The 24,415-nt window shown below is 53.9% G+C and overlaps 6 protein-coding genes across 6 annotated transcripts; 4 read left to right on the top strand and 2 right to left on the bottom strand.

Moving 5' to 3' along the window:
- Positions 1-1,714: 1,714 nt before the first annotated feature.
- On the top strand, positions 1,715-3,560 carry Triagg1_6936 (uncharacterized protein; the record flags this gene model as incomplete). The annotated part of the gene is made up of 2 exons (XM_062901615.1): positions 1,715-3,362; positions 3,448-3,560. The coding sequence occupies 2 exons, from the start codon at positions 1,715-1,717 to the stop codon at positions 3,558-3,560; spliced, it is 1,761 nt and encodes a 586-aa protein (XP_062754008.1).
- Positions 3,561-5,080: 1,520 nt separating this feature from the next.
- Positions 5,081-5,311, top strand: Triagg1_6935 (uncharacterized protein; the record flags this gene model as incomplete). The annotated part of the gene is made up of 1 exon (XM_062901614.1): positions 5,081-5,311. The coding sequence occupies one exon, from the start codon at positions 5,081-5,083 to the stop codon at positions 5,309-5,311; it is 231 nt and encodes a 76-aa protein (XP_062754007.1).
- Positions 5,312-6,278: 967 nt separating this feature from the next.
- Triagg1_6934 (uncharacterized protein) lies at positions 6,279-8,948 on the bottom strand (the record flags this gene model as incomplete). The annotated part of the gene is made up of 1 exon (XM_062901613.1): positions 6,279-8,948. The coding sequence occupies one exon, from the start codon at positions 8,946-8,948 to the stop codon at positions 6,279-6,281; it is 2,670 nt and encodes an 889-aa protein (XP_062754006.1).
- Positions 8,949-12,503: 3,555 nt separating this feature from the next.
- On the top strand, positions 12,504-17,444 carry Triagg1_6933 (uncharacterized protein; the record flags this gene model as incomplete). The annotated part of the gene is made up of 2 exons (XM_062901612.1): positions 12,504-16,335; positions 16,420-17,444. The coding sequence occupies 2 exons, from the start codon at positions 12,504-12,506 to the stop codon at positions 17,442-17,444; spliced, it is 4,857 nt and encodes a 1,618-aa protein (XP_062754005.1).
- Positions 17,445-17,651: 207 nt separating this feature from the next.
- On the bottom strand, positions 17,652-18,953 carry Triagg1_6932 (uncharacterized protein; the record flags this gene model as incomplete). Its single annotated transcript, XM_062901611.1, has 3 exons — positions 17,652-18,671; positions 18,737-18,815; positions 18,883-18,953. The coding sequence occupies 3 exons, from the start codon at positions 18,951-18,953 to the stop codon at positions 17,652-17,654; spliced, it is 1,170 nt and encodes a 389-aa protein (XP_062754004.1).
- A 783-nt stretch (positions 18,954-19,736) lies between these two features.
- Triagg1_6931 (uncharacterized protein) lies at positions 19,737-22,854 on the top strand (the record flags this gene model as incomplete). Its single annotated transcript, XM_062901610.1, has 6 exons — positions 19,737-19,775; positions 19,895-19,987; positions 20,076-20,161; positions 20,245-20,918; positions 20,990-22,090; positions 22,145-22,854. 6 exons carry the CDS (start codon positions 19,737-19,739, stop codon positions 22,852-22,854), a joined length of 2,703 nt encoding a protein of 900 aa, XP_062754003.1.
- Positions 22,855-24,415: the final 1,561 nt, after the last annotated feature.

Raw genomic sequence — 24,415 nt, 5'->3', positions numbered from 1 at the left:
AGCGTCTTTTTTGCATTCAATTTGGTGAAATTACCGCCGGACAGCTCTCGATTGGCTGCTGGTCTTGTGCTAATGTAATTTAATGTTCGATTCTGGACGAGCAAGCGTCAAAATGTGTGCGTAATGATGGGGATATCGGACATGCAGGGATGTGGGCACACAAGGCAAATGTAATGTACTCTAACGTGTCCAGCCGATAGTATGGAATATGTACGAGTAGTAACGTGCAACCAACTGCCCAATGGGGAGCGGCTGATTCAATGCCATGCATACAAGGTACTTGGTATGTATACTAATGTATGTAAGAAAGGAATAAGGTACCTAGTAATGAAGGGGAACATGAAGGATTGGCGTGGTTGATCAAAGGGAGCGAGCGTCGTTGGATGGATCAATTATCAAAAGACTCCGATATGCAGCAGTAGAGGCCAGAACTGCACATGATATGTATGTATGTGATATGATGGACTCAATTCATCCAATCCAATCCAATAGCAATCAATCAAATACACAATACGGTACGATGCGATACGTGTACATACAGCAGCCGGGCCTGCTAATGCCAGACACGACACAAAAAATCCATGCAAAGCCGAACATGTGCATGTACGAGCACAAACATGGAGCCCTTCGTAGCGAGAGACTTGCAGCAGCCGAATTCCACAAAATCCGCCCCAAAAACGCTCGCCAAAGGACATGGACACACACCCATGCAAAACGGCCTTGTCAATGGAGGGGATTCCTGATCCATGAAAAAGACAAACACAAAAAAGCACAGGCTTCAAACCCATCCCATGCGTGCCATAATGGATCAATCTCAGCTCATGTACTCGTACTTGTACTCGTACGAGTACTCGCCGCGGCGGTACAGCCCATGTCCATGCCGCCCATAACGTCCAGGTCGCCATGGCAGCACCCGAAGCTCCCTGTAGCCCAGCGCCTCGCATCGAATCAACCCCCCCCCAGTCCAGCGCCCGTTGCCACAGCGTCCGCCCACAGCAAGCCCACAGCAGCCCTCCAGCGTCCCCCCTCCAGCACCCTCTGCCCGCTGGAAGCTGCCGCCCTGCCCTGTTCCCCCAGCGCTTGGCCCAGGTACCTCGGGGGCACCTGCGCAGCATCTCCCAGCGCCAGCTCTCCCAACGCCAACGCCAACGCCAACGCGATGCGTCTCCAGTCGCGCGCGTTCGTGTTTCTCGTTTCTGGGCCTTTTTTTCAAATCGTGCTCCGCTCGGTTTAAATACCGCCTCGTCCCAGCCCTGGTCTCTTCCTCACCCCTTCCCAACACTGGAAACCCTCGTCGGTCTGTGCAAAGTACCATTGCAGTCACTCTTTTTTCCTTTCTCCCCCCCCGACGCTTTTCCAATCCTTTCCCTTTCGACACTCCCCCTTTCGGTCGACCAAGGATTATAAAAAAAGAAAACAAAAACAGGAAAAAAACAGAAAAAAAAAAAGAAACCAACATAACTTTCATCATCCCGCCCATTGTGTACTGCTAGCTAGCAAATCTCCAACCTAGGCTTGTAAGTGGGGAGGGCACGAGAGGTGCAGTGCAGCGTGTAGAGAAAGAAAAACAACCGCCCGTTCGACGCGATCTGGCCCAAGGATCCACGGTGGAGGAGCACGAGCACGCCAACACCAGGGAATCGCTGCTTCTGGTGCTGGGGAATGATCGCGTGAAGCTTCATTCACCTCGCCTGGACCGTACCGTTACCGTACCATGGACTCGACGCGAAAGCCGGCAGCCGAACCTGCGCTCCCCGCTCCAGCATCAACAACGTCAACAACAGCATCGTCAACAACGACAACCTCCGTCTCCTCGCTGGGATCCCCCCTCAAACGCCCGGCTCCTTCTCTGCTGCCGCCGTTCGAGCCCTCGTCTTCGCCCGGACTGCCTCGGCCCTCCAAACGCCAGAATGTCGGCGGCACGGGCGCCCATCTGCGGTATCCCACGCCGGTGCCAACTTCCAGCACCGGCATCCTGTCCAGCTCGCCTCTCCGGGACAAGTTGAGCGTTGGGCTCGTCGAACGGACGCCTCTCTCGGCCGTGCCGTCAATTGAGCTCAGCGAGAGCGGCGAGATGGTGTTGATGGGTCGTTCGTCTAATTCTTCCCACTTCCAGCTCTCGGCCAACCGCCTGATATCGCGTGTGCACGTCAAGGCGCGGTATGTGCAGGCCGCCACGCCTCTCGAGGCCAACAAGATCGAGATTACCTGCAATGGCTGGAACGGCCTGAAGCTGCACTGCCAGGGCCGCTCGTGGGAGCTGCTCAAGGGCGACAGCTTCACCAGCGAGACCGAGGGCACCGAAATCATGGTGGATGTCCACGACGCCCGTGTTTTGATCCAATGGCCCAAGCGGAGCTCCTCGGGTGCCGACTCCAACGGCCTCTTGTCCGATGCCAGCTGGGAGGACTCGCCGCCGCGGTCCCAGGCCAAGAACGCGAACCTGATGATGCAGGTGTCCCCTCTGCGGAGGGCCACGCGTATTCAGTCGCCCGATAGTCCCACCCCGGCCCCTCGCCGACGCTCTGTGGTAGCAGCAGACGAAGACGGCGGCATCCAGATCTATGAGGACGACGACGACGACTACCAGCCGGATTCGGACGAGCGGGACGAGGACCCGGATGTCACCGTCAGCATGCGGACCGAGGCCACGGCCAGCTTCACCAGCGAGGCGGATTCCGACGAGGAAGACGAGAGCAACCCGGATGAGGAGAACGACCCCATCATCCACTCGTTTGGTCCCTACGGCGCCAACATCTCGGGCCGCCTCGCGTCCATCACGACGAAATCCCCCCGCGTGCAGACTGCCAAGCGACCCTTGAAGAAGGGCTCTGAGGAGACGATTGTGCCGGGCAAGCCGAGCCACGACTCTGACGATGTCGAGGCCAGCCCGCGAAAGTCCAAGTCCAAGAGGACGTCTCGTGATGAGCGAAGCCCCTCGGAGGAGAGACTGCCCCAGCCAAAGGTCGAGGTCGAGGACGAGGCCAAGGACGAAGAAGAGGACGATGACGAAGAGGAGGAGCCGACCAGGATTCCCACCGAGGCCGATGCCGCCATCTCCAACCACGTCGTCAACCAGCTCGCCTACTCCCGGCTGTCTTCCACGCCGCTTTCCACCATCATGCACAACCTGCCCGCCGAGCAGATCAAGGGCGTTTCCAGGGACGACCTGAGGCTCCTCATCGAGACCACCCCCTGCATTGGCATCATCAAGCGCCAGGGCAAGGACGCTGCCGGCAAGGCTCTGGAGAGCGAGTACTATTACGTCCCCGAGGACGACACGGATATGCAGCGGAGGGCGGCGGTCGTGGATGGACTCCGGAAGCCCAGCTTGCGGGCGTGTCGAAAGCAGCACAAGGTCGGTATTTGTGATTTTTGTTTCCGCGTTATTTTAGCTCCTTTTTTTTTTTTTTAGTAGACGTGATGATTAACATGCTTTTTGTGTAGCAATACTACTGGAAGCGCCCCAAGACGCCTTGAAAGCCGGGCAATCAAGCCATTACATTACGACGTTGGAACGGAAATCGGATAGCGGGTTGAAAAGAAACGGAAAGGAATAAAAAGAAAAAGAGGAAAAACATATGGGAGAAACACGGAGGAACGATTGATTGACTGATTGATTGATTGTTATGGGTTCGCATATAAAAAGGTCAATACCCCCTTTTCTCGAGGCACCCCCGGTGTAATTATTCACACCAGCTGGGGCCCTCCTGTTTATTGTGTTGGACGAGACATGTAAGATGGATTTATCTTTTGAGTCTGGATTTATTTTGGTCCCCCTGACAATATTTGGTCACGACGGATGAGAGAGGAAAATGAAGTGTCTTTTTTGTTGTTGCCCTGGTCTTTTTTTTCTTTTTTTTTTTTTTTTACTTTTTTTTTTTTTTTTACTTGGTTCCTTTTTACTTTTTTATCTTTTTTTACACGCCCCTTTGGGTCGCTCCTCGACCTGCGGAGGCGTCAAATTCGGTGGGATATTCGGCATCTGGGTGAAAGAGGAAATGGGCCTATGAGGAGTTTGAGATTTGGTTTTCATTCTGCTCGTAACGCCAATGCATCGTCATCCACGTCTGGAGGAGTTTTATCTGGTACCTTTGTTGGAATTTTTGTCTTTATGCTGTTTACCCCCGATAGTAGTGGTTTGCGCAATGAATGAGAAGAGAGAGAGAGAGAGAAGAGAGACCGAAACGGATACACACACGGAGAGGGAGAGAAGGACGGAGATCAAGACAGAGAGACTGGAGACTACGGAGGCGATTGATTGACACTGCACCTGCACCTGCACCTGCACCTGAAATTGTTGCCCTGCCTTGTACATATAACTAGCCATAGCCGAGCCATCACATCACGCATAAAAGGGCGGAAGAGGCCCCCAAACAAACCCCCCAAAAAGAGGCTCCCCTGATCCGAGGCCCGTGTTCCCTGCAATTCCGTGATGTTGACCCGAATTATGTCGATACTTGTCTCGACATGGCCTCGTCCATCACGGATCCAAGTATCGACTAACATGTTTCAGGACAAGAGCATCGGAATGCAAACACAACATGTAACACCACCGCACATCACGGCATCATACGATAACGAGGTTTCTAGGTTTAGGCGTTTTCGATAGGCCGACCCCGCCCTTTTTTTTTTCCCGGGTGGCGAAGCTGACGGCATCGGGGATCTTGGGAAAGCTCGATTTTGAGGGGGTTGCATTGGGGATATAAATTCCCGGTGATTGGCGTTGGGGTTTTTGAATCTTGTTTTGTTTTTGTCTTTGGACAAGGACCTTGATTTGAACCTACGTACAATCTACGATCTAGTATGTCATGTCCTGTGGAGGGTTGATGTGAGGTGATGTGATTGATTTGATGCTGATCTTGATGATTGCTTACATGTAGACTTTACGCGACTACAACGTATACCTAGGTACCTATTTATACTCAACGGCATCTCTTCAAAAACAAACAAAACAAGACAAAACAAAACAACAATCGCCTCAGAGACAAACGAAAACAACACCAAAAATGGACTCTTCACCACCAACATCCCCAACCAAAAGTCGGCATCTCCCATCCTCGGACCTCTCAAACATCAAATGCTAACTCTCTACACAGCCCAACAATCATCACAGCTCCAGGAGCAATCCTCTCCTCACCCCCAAGACGCCTCCCCCGCATGCCAGTCCGCCATCAAGCACTCCTCCTCATGGAAGCCCAGCTCGCTCGACCGCCGCCTCAGCTGGAGCTCCCAGGACCAGAAGCACGCGCTGCAGATGAGCGGCATTGACGGCGTGCGGTCGGGACACCAGGGCTTTACGGAGCGATAGATGCCCTTTCTCTCTCTGTCTTCTTTTTCTTAAACATTACGGAGAGTGTAGATTGGGATGAAGGGAGGAATTCGTCAACTACATGCGACGTCTTCTTCTTCTTTTCTTTCTTCATCAATGATTTGATGAATCACAAAAGGGCTATTGGGAATATTTTGGGATATTGGGACATTTTTGAGTTTGGGCATTACATTGCATTGCACGGCAACGGAGCGGAAAAGAACAAGAAAAAACAGCATCAAGTACGCACTTTTGCGTCAAGGTTGAGCTCAGCTGGTGGATTTGAGAGCTGGAGGTGTGATGCCAAGTCAAGCATCGTGGGAAATTGACAGACTGCCTACAATAGCTCCGTATTGAATGGTTATTAATTGGTCAAGTATTATTTGATCATATTTTGCATCAATTCTACACTACGATGAAGGTTTGATTGTACATTTTAATGCATGTTCAGATACGGGAAGAAAGTAGTGATTGTAATAGCGGCGAAGAGGAATCAGCTCCTAATACCGCAACACCAACCGACAAAATTCATGACTTCACAATACATTCCAAGATTTGACGTTCAACTGGGAGATTTCAATTCAAGCCGACCTGATCCGGAAAACTGCTACCTAACGTACACAGCTCATAAGAAAAAAAGAAGAGTCCTTCTCAATGCAATCATGATTCGCGACATGTCGCTCCCAGCCGCATTCGCGATCGATGGGGGTATTTCAGACTTGATCCCATGGTAAAGAAGACAACAAAAAAGGAAATAAAGAAAAAAGAAAAAGACAGAAAAGAGAAAAAAGGAGCAAAGGGAAGCAAAAACTCCTACTCCAGGGCCCATGCACATGTCGTCGTGGGAGCGTCATATCCTTATGCTGCCAATGCCGAAAAAAGAAAAAGAAAAAAGGAAAAAACACAAGGAAAAGGGGGAAAAAAAGGAAAAAGAAGAGAAGAGAAGAAACCACCGAATCAACAGCTTTCATTTGCCAGCAGCAGAGAGGTGCTCCGCCAGAGCTCCAACCGCATACGCCGCTCCGCCCACCCAGACGGTGCCCATCACCACCTTCTTGCCAAAGCTCCTCTTCTTCTTTGGAGCAACCGATCCGTTGCGCTCGGCCTCGTCTCTCTGCGTCTGCTTGCTGCTGCGAAGGGGCGGTGCCGGCTTCATGTGGCCATCCTCAATGCTGTCGTAGTTAACGAATCCAGTGGGGCTGGCAAAGTTGCCCGTCACAGACTGTCCCATCATGTCGACGGGGTTGATGCGAGCCGGGTTGCTGGGAAGCTCCAGAGGGAGGTCGCTGGCATTGGGCGAGGCAGGGCGGTTCTTGCGGAAAATGAGCACATCGCCTCCGCCCGACACAATGTCGTAGCCGTGTTCCTGCAGGGGCTTAAAGTAAGGGAGAAACTTGGACGCGTGTGACAGCCGAAGCAGCACGTCCGTCAGTTTGGGGGGAGAGGAAACGTCATGGTCATCGGATGTGGTCTCGGCAACGCTAACAGATTTGGTAGACGTGTCGTAGGCGAGGATCTTGTACGTGACAGGCTCATCTGTTACCGTCGTCATCGTCGCGGTGGGCTCGAAGTGCTTGGCTACAGCCTCCACCGTTTCGGCACCACATTCCTCAGAGTAGCTTGTTTCTAGTCCCTTTGGATCGTTAGAGTACGGGTCCTTCTCGGCGCGCATTTGGGCCAGCTCGCTGGTGATGCGTTCGATCGGCTCGGATTCGGACTTCGACAACTCACGGGGAAAACTTTCATCCATAGAACTCATTTCCATCTCTGGTTCCTCCTTTTCAGCAGCCATCTCTTCGCCCATGTTCGCCCTCCACAGCACCTGGCTTCGGATATCATCCGCTGTTAGTGACTCGAGGGAGTTCTCAGCTTCCTCGATGCTGCTTCCGCTACGCCTGCCGGCCAAGGCTGCCATGTCCGCCTGCAGCCTCTCCTTTGCGTCGTACGACTCAAGGCTGGCAGCGACAACATCATGAAACTTTACCTCGCTCTCCACATCTCGAGGGGCCGCCTTGTAACCATGGAGATCCTTGTAGGCCTTGGACGCCTCCTCGGGGTGAATAGGATAAGGCTTGTCGGGGGAGTCAAAGGTCTGCGGCTCATACTTGCCCAAGTCGGTGTAGTTTTTGGTCAGCTCCTCGGGGTGGATGTGGCGCGTCTTCTCCGGCTCTTCATAGCCATTGATGGCATAGGCGGGAAGGTCCTCGTACTGCTTGGAGGCTTCTTCGGGGTGAATTCTCTCCACCGCTGGCCCGTTATTGGGGAATGCAGAGTACTGGGGCAAGTCTTGGTACGCTTTGGATGCCTCCTCGGGATGCACTCGAGGAGCCTTGGGGCCACCGTTGGGATATTGCGCATACAGGTGGAGGTCTTCGTAATCCTTGGAGAGCTCTTCGGGGGTCAATGGACGAAGGCCATCTGGCTCATGCCAGCGGACGGGTCCGTACTTGTCCAGGTCTTCGTACTTGGGCGTGGTGTTGCCTCGTACTTCGACTTTGGCGGGGATGGGCTCTGCCTTGGGCGTGGGATCGTTTTGAAGGGCCTCGTAGTCCTTGAGGACGGATTCCCTGCAAGTAAAAGGGCCGCCGTAGGCATGTAGGTCTGTATAATCCTTGGACTTTTCCTCCGGGGTCAGGCGTCGAAGACCGTCAGGCTCGTCGTAGGTTGCGGGGCCATATTTGTGCAAGTCCTTGTAATCCTTGGACTTTTCTTCCTGAGACCTCTCCTGCAGGCCATCCGGCTCGTGCCACCTGACGGGGCCGTACTTGTCAAGATCGTCGTAGATTTTGGACTGCTCCTCGGGAGTGAGCTGCGGAAGTCCGTCGGGCTCGTTCCACGTCACGGGCTTGTACTTGTCCAAGTCGTCGTAGTTCTTGGACTCTTCCTCGGGCGTCAGTTTTCGGGGCGCGTTCGGGTTGTCAATCTTCATTTTTGAATACTCTGGCAAGTCCTCGTAGATCTTGGAACGTTCCTCAGGAGTCAGATGAGGCAGCCCATCTGGCTCATTCCACTTGGCGGGCTTGTAGTCGCCGAGGTCTGTGTATTGCTTCGACTCCTCCTCCGGGGTTAGCTTTCGGGGCGCGTTGGGATCGTCAAACTGGGTTGCCGAGTATTTGCCACGTTCTGCGCGGGACACCTTGCGGTTGGTGATGGGATCAATGAAGTTGAGGCTGTCGCCCGTGGTGGCTCGCAGAACGCTCTCAGCAGTGACCTTGTTGGATCGGTGGGTCGAGTGCAAGTAGTTTTTGATGTTTTGCAATGGGGTCCATACACCGTCGTCCGTGTTGTGGAAGAGACGGTTGATGGCGTCTCGCTCGACGTCCTCGATGTTGCGGCCAGGTCGAGCCCCGGACAAGTCGTCCGACCATGACTTGACGTCCTTTGGATCGGTGTATTTCCCAGAAGTGGCTTTGAAGCTTCCCGACTTGGGATTCTCCCACGAGAGTCGTCGGTTGAGGGAGACGATATATTTCAAGGCAGAGATGCGGTTGCGTCGACGTCCCAGGTCGAAACCACAGAATGGTCGGCACTGCTGACTGGCCTGGGACTGCGCAGAGGCCAGCGGGCTAGAGTTGAGAGCAGTGCGTGCCAGGAGAAGCCTTGCACGAGGCGAGGCAAGTTGCGAGGTCGGAAGCATTTTGGTGGGAAATGTCGAGCCAATGGCTGGGCGAGATGCACTACCGAGTCTAGCAACAAATCAACGGTCAACACTCATTTTCAATTGACAACGCCACAATGATGGTATGTGATAACATGGGGGAGCCAGAGGTCATACCAGACAAACGTCAAGCTGAATCACCCCAGGAGCAGCAATTGCATGTGACATGGAACTCGGGCAGAACCGGGTCGTGCGGGGAAGGACAGCTGGATCAAATGGCGTTTTCACGATGATCCGGGTTGACGACACTGTGGTGAAGTCGACGACTGAGATGCTGTGTGTGATGGCGACGAGAAGAGCAATTCCGTGGGAGGCGGAGAGTAGAAGAGCGAAAGGGGGGGGGGAATGGAGAATGTGATGAGAAGTGGGAAAACAGAGTGAAGAGAAAGAGAGAGAGAGAGAAACGAGGCCGAGGAGGACAAGTAAGTAGGAGGAATGAGCAGCATCAGCGGCTTATCTGAAGGTGAGCCAACTCGGTTCACCGCGCTGGGGAAGACCAAGACGCTTGCGGGGTAGCCCACAGGAACCCACCAAGCCCACTAGGGGAGTCCACTAAGGAGCCCGCTAGAGAGCCCGCTAAGGCCGCTGTGAGGTGCCACTGGACCACTGAAGCTCGCGGGTGAGGTTGCGCTGGCGGTTGGAGTTGAGGGAATTGGGGCAGATAGATTGGACTGTGTTCAATGTGTTGTGTTGATATCGAGACGGGACTCCACAGGGAGAGGCTGGAGATGGTGGCCAGATACCGGAACTGCCTTTTTGGGGGATGAAGAGAGTTGATATACTGGTTGATGCTTATATTCAATATTACCGTTGGTAGAATGGGCACCTTACGTCTGTTTTTAACGGCAACAAATGTGACCGGTGAAGTACACATGCAGTGATCACGAGATGCCTCAACACCGCCGTGAACAAAACCTCGACTTGTACACACCGACTTCGAGGGAGACAGAGTCAATCACATCAAGTACTCGTACATACATGTTGACAAGTCCCTACTTGCAGCATCGCCGGCTCAAATCGCTGGAGCCTGAGCGCTCTATGCAGGGGCCCCAGACTTCGCTTCACTGGGCGCTGTTATAGGTTCAAGAGGTTCAGATACCGCCTGGGGTAGAGCCATGCCGACGTCACTGTGGAGCCAGTTCCCGAATTGACCGAGCCAAGCCGCCGCTCTGGGCCAATCAGGGGCCGTCTGTCGATTGCAAGCGTCTGGGGTCTCATGCAGGCTACTTTGTTCAGGTACCTGGTACTTGGTTTGGGGACAGACGTTGATGTCGATCCTGGGGATGGCCTCTCACGAGTTTGGGGCAATTCGTCTTCCAATGCGGAGATGTATGCACGTATGCACTGCAAGGCATTAATCATCGTCGTCTTTTCTTTCACATAATTGAAGCGTAACCATGACACGACGCAAGAGAGCCATGGCCATGGATCAAGCGTTGCAGTGTACGAATACAGTGCGACTAATCGCGATGATCTCTTCCCGCTCTTGAGATTGTTGTTGGTGTGGCGGCGCAACAGGCAAACGCGGCCTGGGCGGGCCAGTGGCGAGTTTGGCGGATGCACGGAGCAACACATTCGACAAGACGGTCAGAGTTTGGGAGAAATTCCCTCATTTCATTGCTACCTCCGTGCTGTAAGTACGAGCACTCTGCGTCTGTACTCGTACCGAGTACACGGCAATGATTCACGCCCGCTGCCCTCTGGATCACAGACTGCCTGGATTAGTGCGTATGTGCCTTCGGGTCAATGCAATACATTCGTACGGAGTAGAGAGTAGAGCGTCGGAAGATGAGTGGCGCTCTGGTCAAGCGTTATGCAAGGGGCCGCGGGTCGAGCATGCAGCTTGGTCATCGGGCTTTTTTCTCCTCACTCGAGTTTTAGATTGCGCTTCTCTAGCTGGCGAGGTGAAGCTGATGGGGGCGAATCTGCCGGCGTGTCGTGATATAACTGGAAAAAGAGGTCGACGAGTATGGAGTACATGTATGCGAGTCATTTGTGTAAGACGACGAAATGGCGGTGCTTCACCTGCATTATGCGCTGACGGCTTTGACGAGACAGCAGCATAGACCGTCTTGAGATACATGCAGATATATGACCTTGGATGGACATGTCGGGTAAGATGATCGGATCTCGAGTGTTTTGGAAACAGTGAAACGGCGTATGAGCGATGCTTCCAATGTTGATGCTTTTCTCCTCGCTGCCATCATGTGCGTGCTGCAAGCTCGTGTTGCCTAAATGGGTAAACAAGATCCAATCTACTGGCGGCGTGTTAGTCATCCACGAGCACGAGCGAGCTCCACAGCATGATTTGGGCTAATCGATGGCAAGTTGAATATCACCACACAAACGGAGCAATGGTAATAGCTTCTTGGTCACCTTTCAAGCTTCAAGTTCCATGTTACGGCTTTTTACGCCTCTGAGCTCTGTAGGTACGTATATATAGATAGGCGGCTTCCGCGCTACCGTAAATAGTTTGTCACTGGTCGAGAGAAGCAATAAGATTCCGGCCAAACCTGGCGAGGAATGCTCTTTTTCTCTTCAAAGTTGCTTGATTCTTGATTTCAAATGCTCCCAAACTCAAGGTGCGGGCGGGTTTTTGGATGGGGCGGCTCATAGGCGTACGGGATCCCGTACGTTTAATCTACACGGGATCCCGTACAAATTACATAAGCAACACAGCTTACAGCGCATAACAGCGTAGTTATAGCGCAAAAGCAGTCCAGGGTATAATTTACAGCGCATAACCTCACTAACCCATATAATTAGCTGCAACGCTCAAATAGCTTAAATTGAGCTTTGCGCTTGAAGAAGATCGCAACGCTCAAATAGCTTAAATTGAGCTTTGCGCTTGAAGAAGATCGCAACGCTCAAATAGCTTAAATTGAGCTTTGCGCTTACAGAGGATATGCTTAAATTCGCGCTCAAATTTGCCACTATCGCAACGCTCAAATAGCTTTAATAAATTAAGCTTTAAAGAGACTGATTCAAAGCGCCTTATAGCGCCGGGAGCAATCTAGTCCGGAACGACCCCAGGGAGTAAAGGTGTTGCTGGATTGTCGACCAGAGCGGTCATCAATTGAAATCCTCATCTGCAGCGGTAAGTTTTAGACCTAATAATAGCAGCACGTCGGGTTATTATAGCGGTTGTTATAGCGGTTGTTATAGCGGTTATAGTAGTATTATGTAATTTGTACGGGATCCCGCACAGATTAAACGTACGGGATCCCGTACGCCTATGGGTCGCCTTTGGATGGCGCCAGCTTACATAACGAGGCAGAAAATCCCCGCTGTAGCCGGCGTGACTCTTCGCTAACCGCGCGCTGAAAGCCCCAGCTGCAGGCGCTCTGGCAGGCGAAGCTGACATCACAGGCGCCTTTTTCCAGCGGCCAGCCCATTACTAAGTACCTGTAATTTTTCGGTCCCTCTTCCGACTCCTCCAGTTCTTCATCACCACCTCGCCTGGAGCTTTGCGCAACGCAGCTCGTCCGCCGCCTCTCCTCCTCTCCTCCTCTCGCCCTCCTCACCAGACCGACCATGAAGCGCGCCGCCGCCGCCAGCCGCGCCCCGGGAGCAAAGTTCGGCGGCTTCGGTGCTCCGGGCGGGACGGGCACCCTGTCGTACCTCGCCGAACCCCCGTCCTTTAGCGCCGTCTCGGACCCGAATGTCGTTGTGTCTCTCAAGAACCTGCTGAAGAAGGACAGCACCACCAAGACAAAGGCCCTGGAGGAGCTGCTGGCGCATGTCCAGGCGCGGCCCTTTGAGAAGGATGGCGGCGTCGAGGATGCCATCCTGGACGTCTGGACCGGCATGTATCCGCGCATCAGCATCGACAACGCCCGCCGTGTTCGCGAGCTGGCGCATAACCTCCAGTTCGAGCTCATCAAGTCGGCGCGGAGGCGAGCCGAGCGTCACATTCCCAAGATTGTGGGCGCGTGGCTGGCCGGGCTCTACGATAGGGACCGGGCGGTTGCGCGCGCCGCCAGCGACGGCCTGTCGTCCTTTATCAACACTCCGGAAAAGGTCGCGGCGTTCTGGAGGAAGTGCCAGACGCAGATCCTCGACTACGCCATCGATGCGATCCGAGAAACGCAGGATACACTCAGCGACGAGAGATCTACGACCAAGGATGACGCCGAGGCCAAGTACATCAGAGTGGTGGCCAGCAGCCTGTCGCTCGTGCTTAGTCTTCTGCAGAGGCTCAGCGACGAAGAAGTCGCCAACCAGAGCGACAAGTTCGACGAGTTCTTCTCTGAGGAGACCGTATGGCGTACCATCACCTTCAACGATAGCGCCGTGAGAAAGACTGTATGCCACCTTGTCATCACTTGCCTTAACCGCAAGCTCTCCTATGCCGAGTCTACCCAGGCCAAGCAAGCCATGGTCACGGGCGGCCTCAAGACCAGCCAGAGCGGTTCTGCGCTCGACTATGTCCGGGTCTTGACGAGGCTATCGCAGGCTATCCCCGACCTCTGGACACCCTCTCCGAAAGAAAAGAAGCCCGCGCTCTCACGATTACGCCAGTTTATCGAAAAGGGTTCGCAAGGCTGTCCCGCAAAGTACTGGGAACATCTTGACGAGCTCATATCCGTCCTTCCAGAAGAACAGATGAAGAAACTCGAGACTGCCTCTAATTTCTTGGGGGCCGTCAAATCCGGCGTTACAAACCGCGAAGAGCCCCGAACAAACACATCCATGGCCTGGAAGTGCTACATTGATACCCTCAAACGTCTCATCAAAAACCTTTCCGACGACGAGAAGCTCGTCTTCGCCCGCGAGCAGATTTTCCCCCTCTTTGAACACTCGCTCCTCACTGTGTCCGACAAGCCAGTGGCCATTCCCTTGGGGCCCAATGCCATGTTCATTCTGGTCGAAGCTCATCTCACTATTCTTCGGAGCCCCTCGGCCGTCATCGCGGCGTCGGCAGAGGAGTGGGGACGCTTGGCTGATTTGTTGTGTACTAGAATCGCTGGTTCTCTGCCAGAGGTGTCTCGAGAGTACCAGTCGTCTCAGGAGAAGATTGCCGAGGAAGGTCGCCGGTGGTTTGGCCTTGTTGGAGAAATTCACAGGAAGCTGGCTGTCGTCGGTGAATCTCTGCCAGATCAAACAGCAGCTCCATCCAAGACCGTCATCGACCAGTGCATCGCCATTTTACAAAATCGCAACATGAAGCCTTTTGGGGCCGCAGGCGCCCTCGAATACGCGCTTAGCACCGCACAGCATCTTTTCGATGGCGAGACTGGAGACAAGGTATCGGAATTCTTGGCTGCGGCGGCGCGAGACTCGGCAGAAAAGGTTGTTCAATCTGCTTCAAGCAGGCCGCTGCTGTCCTGCCTTAACCTCTTGGGAGCAATCCCGTCCAGATACCAAGCTTACAGCACAATTTGGGGATCCTGGGTCGAGGCGGTCTTGGGATTTCCCGATCGTGCCACTCGCAATGCAGCTCTCATATCCCTCATTTCCGAAGAAAAGGCTTCTGAGCTCACCCGAGGGAATGCCAAACTGCAAACTTACATCATAACGGAAGCAATCGACTCTGTCAAGAATCAGGCCCCTGGATGGGAGCTGCTAGAAGCCAGCATGAGCGAGAGAGGCCTGTCCAACGACAGCTGCAACGAGCTATCCGAAAAGCTATTGGAAATTCTTGACAAGGAGCAAGAATCTGCGGAGCCGGCGCTTAGAGCATTAGAAGTCCTGGCCAAGGGCAGGCCACAGCTCTTCACCGAAAATGATTCACTTCATACGGCCCTGGTTGCTCATTTACTGAGCCTGTCCGAGATCAGTAGCAATGTCGTTTCATCAAAGGCCATTGCAATCCGCGCCCTTTTGCAGGGGGAGGGAGCTGGTACTCAGCCGGTGATCGAAATTATTCAAGACAACCTCGAACGAGCAGGCCCTCAGTCGTTGGATATTGAAACCCTCTCCAAGCAGGCTCAGCAAGCACACGCTGCCGGCATTGCCGTGGAGGAAATCTTTCCGAGCACGAATGTCTGGATGCAGAAGCTGGCACCTTTCTTAGAACAGCCCATCAACCCTTCTCTGTCAATCACCAATAGCCTGGGTGGTGCCGTGACGCTGGCCAACTTGACTGCTCAGCCGACCGAGGTTCGCGTGCACAGAGACAGAAAAGGTCGTTCAGTACCATTGAGAATGTCTCTTTACTCTGCACTCCTCTTAAAGGAAGGGATTGATATTACCAAGCTGCCGCGTCAGTTTCAGATAGAGTTGCTGTGTATCCAGTGCCTCACCATACAGCTTGCTACGGATCAGATCACCTCGAGGGACCATAACTCTCTGTGGCTCACCTTGGATGCTGCTGACTCTTTGTCAGAAGCAGAATCTCTGGTAACGACGCTGAGGAACTATGTGATCAACAAGAGTTCCTTGGCGTCTCAGTGGTGGGACAATGCAGTGGACGAAGAGCAGGCTCATGTTTTCCGTGGACTTGTCGAACTCCTCAAGGAGGAATCAAGGGAATTGACGCCCAGAGGCGTTTACAGTGCCCGGGCTCTCAGTGAGATTATCCAGGTTCTGTCAGAAGCACATGGTCTGCTGCCAAGTCTGGAGGAAACCCTTCTCAAGCCAGCGCTGGCAAAGGCTACCCCTGAAACCGCTCTACTCGCTGCTGCTTCGATATCGGGGCTGGGCGAGACGATAAAGTCGTCCAAGCTGGCGAGCAACTTTTGCAATCGGCTTGTCAGTGACGTCGCGGGAGCCTCTGCAAATGACGACAAAACTATGATGATCCTCGTCTTGCTTGCCCTATCTGCCCAGGTGTATGCCGGCGGAGAGCTGCCCGTGGCCAGCAACCGTATTGTGTTTGCCGTCAGACAAATCACGTCGTGGCTTGAAGAGGAAGAGGCATTGAGCGCTCCTCTCTCTGCCGAAATCTGCCGCGTGCTGAATCTACTACTACCTTGCATGAGCGACGTGTTTGGCTCGTATTGGGAAAAGGCCATTGAGTTCAGTCTTGACCTGTGGGAGAAGGCGGCTAGCTATCCCCTTCCAGGCGCTCTACCCTTTATCCATTCCTCGCTCAAGCTGATGAAGACGCTCGAGAACCTTGAGGATGCAAACGATGACCTGCAAGACGCCCTCCGAGAATCGGCGGGCAAGAAATCCAAGTCGCTGATTGAGCTGCTGAAGCTTCCCCGCGGAGCCAGCAGCCAACCTCTGGAGATTGTGGACGCTCTGCTATGCCGAGAGGTGGAAAAGGTGTCTATCAAGAATTTGAGAGACATTCCGGAAATCTTCGAGCTCGTTGCTTCGGAGTCTCGGGACATTCAGACTGCGGCTTTCGACTTGCTACACAGGGCGCTACCGGCCATTCAGGCGCAAAAGTCAATTGACATTCTTTTGGATAAGACTGGTAAGATTTGCCCCTCTCTTTTATCTTCTCACCAGGTAATCTATCGTTTTGAACTTGGGTCAGGTGGCTAACTTTGCGCAATAGATGCTCGTTTGCCCGATGAGCTGCTGTCGTTGCTCCTCGACGCGCCAACTCTTGAACGCTACTCGGACGAAATGCTCGCGCAATTCCCATCACCGATTCGAAGCTACTTGCTATCATGGAAGCTCGTTTTTGATGGATACTCGGCGTCCTCGTTCAAGATGAGAAGCGACTTTACAGAAAACCTCAAGACGGGCGACTACATATCTCCCTTTCTGGATTTCATGTTTGACGTCCTGGGCCACTCGGCCGCACACCCGTTGAACCTTGAAAAAGAACAGCTTACGACGGAAAACATCCAAAACTACGACGTCAAGGTCGCTCAGTCGGAGCCTGAAGAAAGGAACATGCAGTGGCTGCTGGTGCACCTGTTCTACCTCACGCTCAAGTACATTCCAGGCCTCTTTAAGGCGTGGTATCTCGCCTGTCGCTCCAAGCAAACGCGCATCGCGGTGGAAGCATGGACGACGAAATACTTTTCACCCCTCATCATTTCCGAGACACTGGATGATGTGCAAGAATGGGTGGACCAGCAGGATGCTCCAGGGGTTGATGAGCAGGAAGTGCTTGTCAAGATCTCGAAGAACGCGAGGGAGGTGATTGTGGGCTACGAAGTCGACGACACACAGGCCTCGATCGTGATCAAGGTGTCGCCAAACTACCCGATCGAAGCCGTGACGGTCACGGGCCAGGAATCCGTGGCCGTCAAAGAGCGCACATGGAACAGCTGGATCATGACGACGCAAGGCGTCATTACATTTTCCGGAGGCAGCGTCATCGACGGCGTACAAATCTTGAAGCGCAACATTGTCGGCGCGCTCAAGGGCCAGACGGAGTGCGCCATTTGCTACAGCGTGATTGCGGCCGACAAGCGCATGCCGGACAAGAGATGTACGACGTGCAAGAACTTGTTCCACCGGACGTGCTTGTACAAGTGGTTCCAGAGCAGCAGCCAGAATACATGTCCCCTGTGCAGAAACCCGATTGATTATCTGGGTGCCGATACACAGAAGAGGAGACGCGGCTAGAGAGGAGGGGAAGAAGATGGATTTGGATTGATTTGAACAAGATTATTATAAAGAGTCGTCTTAATGTGTACATGTATGATGATGTTATGCGAAGAAGGCGTGTTGAATATCGGGGGGGGGCTATCCTGGATTTCGTGTTACTCATCATTTACAAAGCATTTGTATGTTAGAACCTGGTGAAGATGAAAGATGCACGTTAGCTATGTATTATGCAAATGCACATATATTTGCACGGAAATCTCGCATCAAGGCGCGACTCACCTCATCAGCCGTAGCCCTGCTCCCATCGTAGCGAACCAATCTCGCTACGGCATCTCTGAACCCTGCATCGACACCCGGTAATATAACTTGCCACTCCCTCTGCGGAAACACCGTCCACAGCTCAAACGGCGTGACGCGAAAGGCCTTTGCCTCGGGCCACGTCTCGGGCGTGGGCGTGCCCAGCGTCTTGAAGATGCTGAGGATGAGGCCGAGCTGGTTCCCGTCTTCGTGGACGGGGCGGGACTCGAACGGCGGCGACGGCGGCGAGCGGATAGACTCGGCCAGCATGACGCCCAGCGCCCACATGTCGACGGGAGGGCCGTAGGACTTGTCGCCGAAGAGCACCTCGGGAGCGCGGTACGGGCCGGTGCCGATGTCGAGGATCTTGGACGCCGGCGGCTCGGAGGAGGCCGAGAAGGAGGGATGCCATGCGGTGCCGAAGTCGGAGAGATGGGCCGGGCCGGAGGGCGAGGCGAGGAGGATGGCTGACGGCTTGATGTCGCGATGGACGATGCCCTGGCCGTGAATAGCCGCGAGCGCGCGGAGGACGTCGTCAAAGATGGAGCGGATCAGGGCATTGTCCAGCGCCGAGGAGCTCTTGTCGAGGACGTCGGCGAGGGTCAGCGGCATGTACGGAAAGGCGAGGACGAGGCGCTGCTCCTGGTCGCGGAAGGACTCGAGTAGGGGGATGCATGGCGGATGGAGGGTTTGCAGGATCTTGATCTCGCGGAGGGGATTGTGTGGCTCGACGGTGTGGACGATGACTTTGAGGGCGGCGGTGCCGGAGCGGAAGACTTGGGAGGTGGCGCCGTCTGAGATGGGAGAGCAGTTGGCGTATGAGCCGATGGTGATGCCGGAGGGGGGGGCTGGTTGTGATGAGGATGAGGGTGAGGGTGAGGCTGTGGATAGGGGTGAGGATGGGGGATTTTGGTGTTTGCTTGGGTGGCAGGCGGAGGTGTATTGGCCCTGAGAGAGTGAGTGTTAGCGAATTGAGGGTGTTGGAGTGAAGGGATATTGATAAGGTAGTATACCAGTGAGAGTGAATTGTCGTAAGCTGCTTGTTCGATGGCGACGGCTTCACTCATGTCCTGCGAGGGGAGGGCCTCGAGACTTGTCGATGCGGTCAGCGCTATGCGTATGTAATTGGCGAGATGGTGTTTGTATTTATGCAGCTTACATTTTGGATATTGTCTCATATCGGTCCACTGAGGAGACGGACGACTTCCATTCGGAGGAGGAGGAAGCCATTATAAGTGATGTGATGGATGACTTATTGGTGAGAGCTCCAGGCTTCTGAAGTCTTGAAAAATTCGCCTATAAATAGAGTCAAGCTTGAAATGCACAACCCGGCGATTGATTAATTAATTAATTAATTATGCGGCAAATCGATTTATTCTTTCCCCCCTCTCGATCATGCCAGTCCAACATCCCCGTTGCCAATGCGATGCGACACGTCATTTGACCGATTGGGCTCCATTTCATTGAAACCGACCAGGATCTGCCGCTGCATCAAATCCAATATTATTGCTCAGGTTCGTTCAATCACCTGGACCCGAGGCTTCTCCGACGCCCAAGATTCCAAGGTTGCAGCTCCTCATACGTAACCGCTGCGGCCACAGCGCATAACCGCCCCCGTAATTGGGTTCCCGGCTAATGTCCCAGCGAGGCTGGCCCACTGCGAGCGCCTGCAAGGAAACCTGAACCGAACCCGAGAAAAAATTACAGCGGGCTCGAGCTTAGCACCCGAGCCGGTTCTGGCACCACTGCAATGCTGAGTGCAGCTGAGGTTCCAATTCTTTCTTCCGTCACCAACTCCAACTCGACTCTTCTCCCTCCACCAAAACTCGAACCCAAAAAACACCAACGAAGCGGCATCGCCATGCGCGCATCCGACTAGGAACGGAGCCCCGATTCCAGTCCGTCATCCGCCGTCTCTCGGTTGCGCCCTTTTCAGCCTCTGTCTGCTTCTGCTTCTGCTTCTTCTTGCCGCTCCGCACGCAACCCCCCGGTCCTCCGTAGACGCCGCACGCCATGGACGAGACGCCGAGGACAGAGTATCCGGCCATGCTGGTAAGCCGAGGAGCTGCTCCCTGTGATTCTGAGCATCCGCGATGCCTCGAGGTCTCTGCGGGTGCTTTTGCGAGGCGCAATGGACTGACGAATCGCCCCGGTGGCGCCATTGGCGATAGGCTCATCTGCAGCCCGGCCAGGCCGTGCAGACGCTCAACGACCGCATGAAGCGCATCAACAAGATCAATCTCGAGATTGCCGACTGGCTTCAGGTACGCACCGCCCGCGCGGAACCGTCGGACGTGGTGCCGTTGGGCTGTGGTCCGGCCGGGAAGCACAGCAAAGCTGACCCTGGTGTAGGAGCGCCGTCGCGTCGAGGAGCAGTACGTCTTGGGAATGCGCAAGCTGGCCCAGTTCAAATCTCCCAATGCGCAGTCGGAACTGGGGTGAGTTCGCCAATCCTCTGCGCCAATGGCCTCTGCCCGATCCCGGGCCCCGATGTGCCTGCTGCTAACGACTGTTGCCTCAGTGTCTTCCAGCTTCCGTGGTCCCGAATCATCGAGTCCGTCGAACGCATCGCCCAGTCGCACCAGCTCTTCGCCGATCGCCTCGGCAACGATGTCGAGCAGCCCCTCCGAGGCTTCCCCCAGCGCCAGGACGTCCAGAACATGACAAACATCTCCAACAACCTGACCGTCATGGCCAGGGAGCTCGACGACGCGCGGGACAAGTCCGACAAGCTCACCAAGAAGGGCGGCAAGGCCAGCACGCAAAAGGTCGACGCCGCGTCATCCAAGCTCGAGTCGGCCACCCAGCAGTGGGAATCGCAGTCGCCCTTCATCTTCGAGACGCTCCAAGTCCTCGACGAGTCGCGCATCAACCTGCTGCGCGACCTGCTGACGCAATTCCAAACCCACGAGTCCGACCGAGCCCAGCGAGACTCCGACATCTCCGTCGAGACGCTGGCCATGATGCTCGAGATTAGCACCGAGAGGGAGGTGCAGAGCTTTGTGCAAAAGGTGACGGCCGGCAAGGCCCAGCTGCCGCCGTCCAGGACGGCCACGAGACGCTCGACAACCCACATGTCGCAGAATTCCGCCGCCAGCCAGCCGAGCGTTCCATCGACTCCGAACACCTCCCAGCCGCCGCAGGAAGATGACGCTAGCGAGCACAATTCGGTGCCCAACAGTGAGGCCAAGCCTGGTAAGTCTGCTGGCTATAAATGGCACGAATTCAATGTAGTGTTTGCTGACCAATGACCTGCAATTCGCCAGAATCCAAGCTGCGAAGGTTGGGCACCATGTTTGGCGGCCGGCGACGCCAGAGCGTCCACGCAGGATTCGGCCAGCTCTCTCTCTCCCCCCAGAAAGCGCCCGGGCCTACCTTTGGGCGACTCGGTAGCAGCCATGGCCGCGGCGTCTCCCCAATGACATCCGCGAGCAACCTCCACGAAAACAACCGACTATCTATCCTGCCTGAGATGCCGGACCAGGCCCGCAGGCCACAGTCTTCCTCAGACGCCATGCACAGGGACAGGGACAGGGGAGAGGAGGGCGGGCCGTCGACGAACGGGAACACGAATGGTTTTGGAACTGGAGAAAGTCTTTTGGATACCCAGGCGCCAGACATGCCATCTTCAAGTGCCACCAATGGTAATCTTAATGTAGAGCAGCAGCAGCAGCAGCAACAGTTCCAGCAGTTCCAACAGCAGCAGCAACCAGAAGCAGCCGCTATCAACCCGCCACCGTCCCAGCAGAGCCAGCAAGAGCCTGTGTCTCCAACCTCCAAGGACGAAGAGGGCTTCACGATTCGAGCACCCATGAATGACCCCATCTCCGAAGCCCAGAGGGAGGCCGCAAACGATGAGAATGACCAGGTCTTCAAGCTCAACATCCAGAACAGTCCAATTGAAGAGGAAGACCCCGAAGCAGCACAGGCCGCTCTCTCCAGCGTGGCCAACACGCTCAAGATGGGCTCCGTCAACCGACGGTCCATGACGGTTCGAGGACGCCGCGACGTACGCAACACCATCTATGCGCCGGTGTTGAACTTCCCGGAAAGCTACTCGGACAACGCCATTCCCGCCATGCCGGCCATCCCTTCATCTCCGCCCCGGCCCCCGTCTTCTAGGCCGGCCGCCGTTGCCGCGCTTGCTTCCGAGGCCAGCGCTGCCTCTGACACGCAGTCCGTGCGATCTGGGCACTCGCTCGGCAGCGCACATCCAAAGCACCCTGAGCTGACGGCGCCGGGGCTGAACGCATCCATTATCGAGACCGTCTCGGTCCTCTTTGAGGGCGGCGTGTTGAAGAGCACATCAGTTGCGGGCGAGATTGCCTTTGCCAACAATCCCACAGCAGACGCCGACTCTGCCAAGAGTAAGCCATCTTCATCTTCCCTTGTAGCAATTCAGCGATGATAACCTCGAACAGCACATGAAACCATTCGCATCAATAACTTTGCCAGCCTGGAACGCATCGGCCCCAATCGCATTTTTGTCCACAACGCATCTCCCGACCAGCCTGACCAGTTCGCTCTCGACCTTTCGCACATTTCCAAGACGGCGACTGCCTTTTCATACCGCGTCTTCGCGGACGAATCCGAGACTCCCTCTCTCAGCCAACACGCCCCTCTCCTGATCAACCCTGCGTGGAAGCCCCAGGGCGACAAGCTGGGCCTCCTTTTGCAGTACCAGCTCAACCCCGAATGCAAGTGGACGGCCCCCGTGACGCTGCACAACGTCGTCTTTGTGGTGTCGTACGAGGGCCGGGCGACCGGCGCCCAGACGAAGCCCAGCGGCACCCACCTGAAGGATAAGCACCTCGTGTACTGGCGGCTGGGAGACGTGACCCTGACCGAGGTGTCGCAAAAGATTGTCTGCCGCATTGTCGGGGCGGACGGCGTGGAACCCCAGCCGGGCCACGTCGAAGCCCGGTGGGAGTATGCCGTGTCAGGCGAAGACGTCGTGGGCAGCGGCATCTCCATCTCCCGGCTGGAGGTGGTGCCGAGCAAGGATGCCGTGGAGAGTGATCCGTTTGCAGACGAGAACCCTGCCAGCTCGAACCCGTCGCTCGTGGAGCCGGCATGGGTCGATGTGCCTGTGACGAGGAAGCTTATGAGCGGCAAATACGAGGGGAAATAATGGCTTTTGATGGCATTGGGGCATTGTGCTTCTTTGGCTTGTCTTGTGGAAGGAGGTTTGAGATTTATATTATATATCATGCAAATTTCTATTGCTAATGATGTTTGAACTCGACGGGGGGGCCACGACATGCCCTACTCCTTTGGAGCGATGAAAAACACACAAACTTGAAGCGACTTTTTTTTCATACTCTTATCGAAACTCTTTTCTTTCTTTGTGTTTGTTGGGGACAAGAAAAAAGAAAAGTATTCGCACAACCGTACACCGACGTATTATTTTTCTTTGGCATTTTATCTATCTATTCACTCGTGATATCAAGGGGTTCTTTTTGTCTTTTTTTTTTTGTCTGATTGGAGGACAGAGCATTTTGCTGGGTGCTGATGTATACACACGTTCGTTCGTTTTTTTATTTCAAACTAATATTTACTTTTGTCTGATGCTGTTACTCTCGTTTATTTGTCTTTTTTCATTGCGTTTTAATTTCCTGTGTCGCTGAGTTGTGAGAGAGTTGGGTGAGTGAGGATGATGGAGGATGAGGAAGAGGAAGAGGGTTTAGGTTGTATGAGTGTAGTAATAGTCTTTTTTTTTTTTTTTGCAGAAAGAGGGATGAAATATGTTTTTTTTGTTGATGCTTTGTTCGCTTTCTGTTTAATTTCTTGCAGAGGGTGAAGTGAAGTTTGTGAGAGTGAAATGGCCCTTTTAGGGAAGACTAAGATGACAGTGTGATTTTGGATGGTGGCAGCTGTTAGAGTTGCAGCTGAAGTGGATTATGGAGTAGTGGACGGGCGATTTCATCAGCTTATTCTGTGTCGATCTTCTATCTAAGAGATGCTGGTGGGAGAGTGAAGAGGCTATGAGAGCTTGATGTAGAAGGTGGTGAGATGGGAGTTGAGTAATTGATTAGAAAAGATGTTCCGTCAATCATGTTTGCGGAATGGAATATGTAATATGGAGCTGAGAAAAAGGAGAATTGAGTGGCATTGAAATAGGGATGTGAATAACCTTGTGTTGATACCCCTGTTTGGTGGACTTGGTAGGGCCGGACCCTTGTTGTTTATGTGTAGCAATAGTAAAGGAGAGTGTTATGTCTACGGAGTATTAAATAGGTTCCAGTATTATAGAAGCTATCGTGTAAGAGACTCGGCTGTATGTTTGAGATTATGTGAATGGATGAATATAATATAAGTGATACTGGAGATTCCATGGAGTCGCAGCCTCTTATCCTGAAACAAGCCAAGTACTGCCTGATCCATCTATTCTTCATCCGCATTAATTGGAACAAAACCGCATAGGTCAATGGCAAATAGTGCTCACCCGTCTTGGTTCTATCGTCGGGCTCGGCATCTTGGCTTGTCCGTCTCAATGCACTCGATGCAACGCTACAATGACAGCAACACAAGATGTCGAACAACAATCTTCACTTGCTTGCCACTACATCTACATCTATATATATCCGTCGCTTATACATACCATCGGGCGCCGGGGGGGTTTTGGGTAAGGGTTCGCACTGTGAAAAGCGTCTGGTAAGGGCTCTGGTAATGGTTTTTGTACTTCCGTAATG

The sequence above is a fragment of the Trichoderma aggressivum genome (genome assembly GCF_033847375.1).
Source record: "Trichoderma aggressivum f. europaeum strain CBS 100526 chromosome Unknown scaffold_029, whole genome shotgun sequence".
In the NCBI taxonomy this organism is placed as follows: domain Eukaryota; kingdom Fungi; phylum Ascomycota; class Sordariomycetes; order Hypocreales; family Hypocreaceae; genus Trichoderma; species Trichoderma aggressivum.
The sequence above is the reverse complement of the archived record's forward strand: the minus strand, read 5'-3'. Positions and strand labels throughout refer to the sequence as shown.